Source organism: Palaemon carinicauda, chromosome 7 (assembly GCF_036898095.1).
Source record: "Palaemon carinicauda isolate YSFRI2023 chromosome 7, ASM3689809v2, whole genome shotgun sequence".
Lineage (NCBI taxonomy): Eukaryota > Metazoa > Arthropoda > Malacostraca > Decapoda > Palaemonidae > Palaemon > Palaemon carinicauda.
Genome location: NC_090731.1, coordinates 150,082,774 through 150,085,805, shown reverse-complemented (window position 1 = coordinate 150,085,805; position 3,032 = coordinate 150,082,774). Strand labels below are relative to the sequence as shown.

At 42.7% G+C, this 3,032-nt stretch overlaps 1 protein-coding gene across 1 annotated transcript in view; it reads left to right on the top strand.

Moving 5' to 3' along the window:
• Nucleotides 1–1,898: 1,898 nt before the first annotated feature.
• Nucleotides 1,899–3,032, top strand: part of LOC137644590 (uncharacterized) — a 91,503-nt gene continuing 90,369 nt past the window's right edge. Inside the window, exon 1 of the mRNA XM_068377549.1 lies at nt 1,899–1,991. Coding sequence (XP_068233650.1) covers nt 1,899–1,991 — 93 coding nt within the window. The remainder of the gene's footprint in view (nt 1,992–3,032) is intronic.

Sequence of the window (3,032 nt, the reverse complement as noted above, 5' to 3'; positions counted from 1 at the left end):
CTGAAGGCCTCCGGTAGGGGGACGGTTAGTCTTGTTCAAGTATTGTAGGTTCTTCAGTTCTTAGACACATAACGTCATATCCAACGGTTTTGCTTGGAAGTAGTAACAATGGCCATCACAGTTCAGGAGATTCTTCCAGGAACATCCCCTTGTCTGGAGCAGTATGTATAAGATCTCTTGAAGAGGGGAGTTATCTGCTACGTGAGATCTATTTTGTGTGCATAAGCAGTTCGAGCTTACTTCAAACTATTTTCGTCTTGTCTGGTCTAAACCTGTTCGTTCAGTGGGACAGGTTCCGGATGTTGACTATTTCGCAGATATGGACTGTTATACCCTTAGAGGCTTTCACTGTATCTATGGATTTTACTGACGTCTTTGTATTGTCGGTTATGTCGACATTTATCCCCCTACCTTGGTTGCAGTCTGTGGAGAAGGGTCTATGTATTCAGAGCTATGCTATTCGGGCTCAGCATAGCTCTTGAGGGTTTTTACAAAGTTTACTTACGTAGTCGTGCAACAACTGCGGTAGACAGGCTTTTAAGCAGAGGCGTACCTGTTGACTGGCTAGTGTGAGTCCCCTTGGCACGGAGGTGCTCGGTAGCATCCAATTGAGTTTTTGGTTCCTCTACTCCCTTGGACTTCAGATCAACCTTAAGAAATCAGAACTGACTCCAGCTCAGGACTTTCAGTGGTTGGAGATTTGTTGTGACTTTAAGTCTCACTCCCGTTCCATTCCTCCCTCTAAGGGAGAGTAATTAGAGACATCAGTCAAGTCCCTAATCTAGTCAGGGAGGATCACCAGGCGGCGCTCAGAGGAAGTTTGAGGATCTTTGTGATTCACGAATTTTGTCCTCAATGTACGACTTAAAGATACAAACAGAGTTTGGGGAAGGAGAACATCCAACGCTCTTCCTGACCATCAGAAGACCCCGGTCTCACTGCAGAAGTAAGTTAGACCGTGGTCCACTGACACAAGTCTTTCACAGACGTTGCTGTTACGCTTTCCTCCTCCAGTAGTGACACTTTGTTCGGATGCCTCGTTGGGAGGTTGGGTGGGTCATAACCCACCCAAGAAAGTGCAAAGCTGTTGTTCTCAGAAATTTTAACAATACCACATCAATATTCTGGAGTCCATGGCAGTCTTCTTGTCCCTCATGAACTTATACCTGAAGGAGAACATTCATATCTACTTAAAACCTTGTTAATAGAGTTATTGTCTATTGATTCAACAGATAAGAATCGAGGTTTCCTCAATTGAACCACGTAATGATAACCGTCTTTACGTTGGATCAGAAGAAAGGTTGGCATTTGTCAACGTCTCTCCCTCAGTGAGATCAAATCTTTGGCCTTCAAGTGGATCTGTTTGCAATGAGTTTCCCTGCTAGGTAGAACCGAAAGTGGTTCAAGCAGCAGTGGGGGACATTAAAGTTCGCCAATGTTCCTGGATGGGGGTCATTGCACGACGGTTTGCCTGTTTCCACTGTTTAACCTCCTCGTGAAGGTTTTGGACAGGTTTAGATCTTTTAAGGGATGGCGACTCTGGTGGCTCTTGGTAGCCAATGAGCAACTGGTTTCGCATGGTCATGGATTTGAATCCCAACTTGTGCCGTGACCAACTCGATTCTGTCTCAGGATGGACAGCAGGGAATTGTTTATGCTTCATCATGGAGATCATACAATCCTCATCTCATGTTTGATTTCACCCTATTACTGGGAATGAAAATGAAAATTCAACTTGATAAGTGGGTATTTGTGGAAACTATGAGTCGGCTAACACCATGACTCAGTATGAAACGTCGTGGACCAAATATGTCAAAGACATAAATCCAGGGTTGATTACTATGGATTTTTGTTAAAGTTTCAAGCTTACTTTGCATGTTTAAAGTCTAGCCTCCTCCATGATTTCATCGTACACTTCGGCCCTCACTAGATCTATACTATATGCCTTTGATGTCAAATTTTACTCGGATCTCTTCAACAAGTTTTCGAAGGTTTGTGTAAGGCTACGGCTGTTAGTTCCACTAAAGCCTATCTCTTTGATGACTCCTTAAGTTTCGGCCTCCTTAGAGCTCCCGACACTAACATCAGGGATTTTTCCAATTGCGGGGAGCGGTCCCTTTCATCTTTATTACCTCCTTGTCGAACCCTCATGCTTGTCAATTCTGCCTCCGAATGGTTATGGGATATATAGTTGAGAGTGATACCTATGCCTTGATGGAGTAATCCTGTAAGTGCATTTCGGTATTGGGGCCTCTCCCTTTGAGGCTTCCTACCGAGGCAAAGGTACACTTCCATCAGGACGACATGGCTCGAGCCTAAAAAAACGTATTTTGACGTAGGAAAAATCTATTTTTGTGTTAGATAGCTATGTCGTCCTGCTGGCCCACCCGTTACGTTTGTCCCTCCCAGATGCCTCATCGGATGCTCTTCTCATGGTAGTTGCGCTGTTGTGTAGAATGAGTTTTTCATGAACGAGTAGTACTATGAAGGGAGAAGATATGTAACGACTCCTCACCTATCCTCCTCCTTAGATTCCTAGACTGGGTTAAGTCTGTTTTGGGGTGCAGATATCTATGGTTATCTACGGATACGTCCCTGACTATACACAATATCTTATGATAGTCGTTTCCGGGGGTTAGAACCCCGTGATACCTGATGGTAATTATCTTGTAATATCACGCACATAAATATTATACAGTAGGCAGCTGCCTAAAGGAACTTCCCAACTCATTCTTTTCTTCTGAATATAAATATGATATTTTCCATTTACATGAAGGATATTAAATTTGTTCGTACTGACAAACTTACGATTACCGCAAATTTGCACTGTGGCAAAAAAAAAATTAGAGCATAAGTACCTAGTGCCATTATGTTTAGAAAGACCTATACTTCAGATGTTGGTTCAATCTTCTTTTAATGGTTCCTAATTATATCAAATTTAAAATGCTGCGGATCCTCTGTAATTCCATTTAGTAATGATGAAGTATTTACTCTCGCACTAATGAGTGAAAATTATGTTGATCCTGTAATGA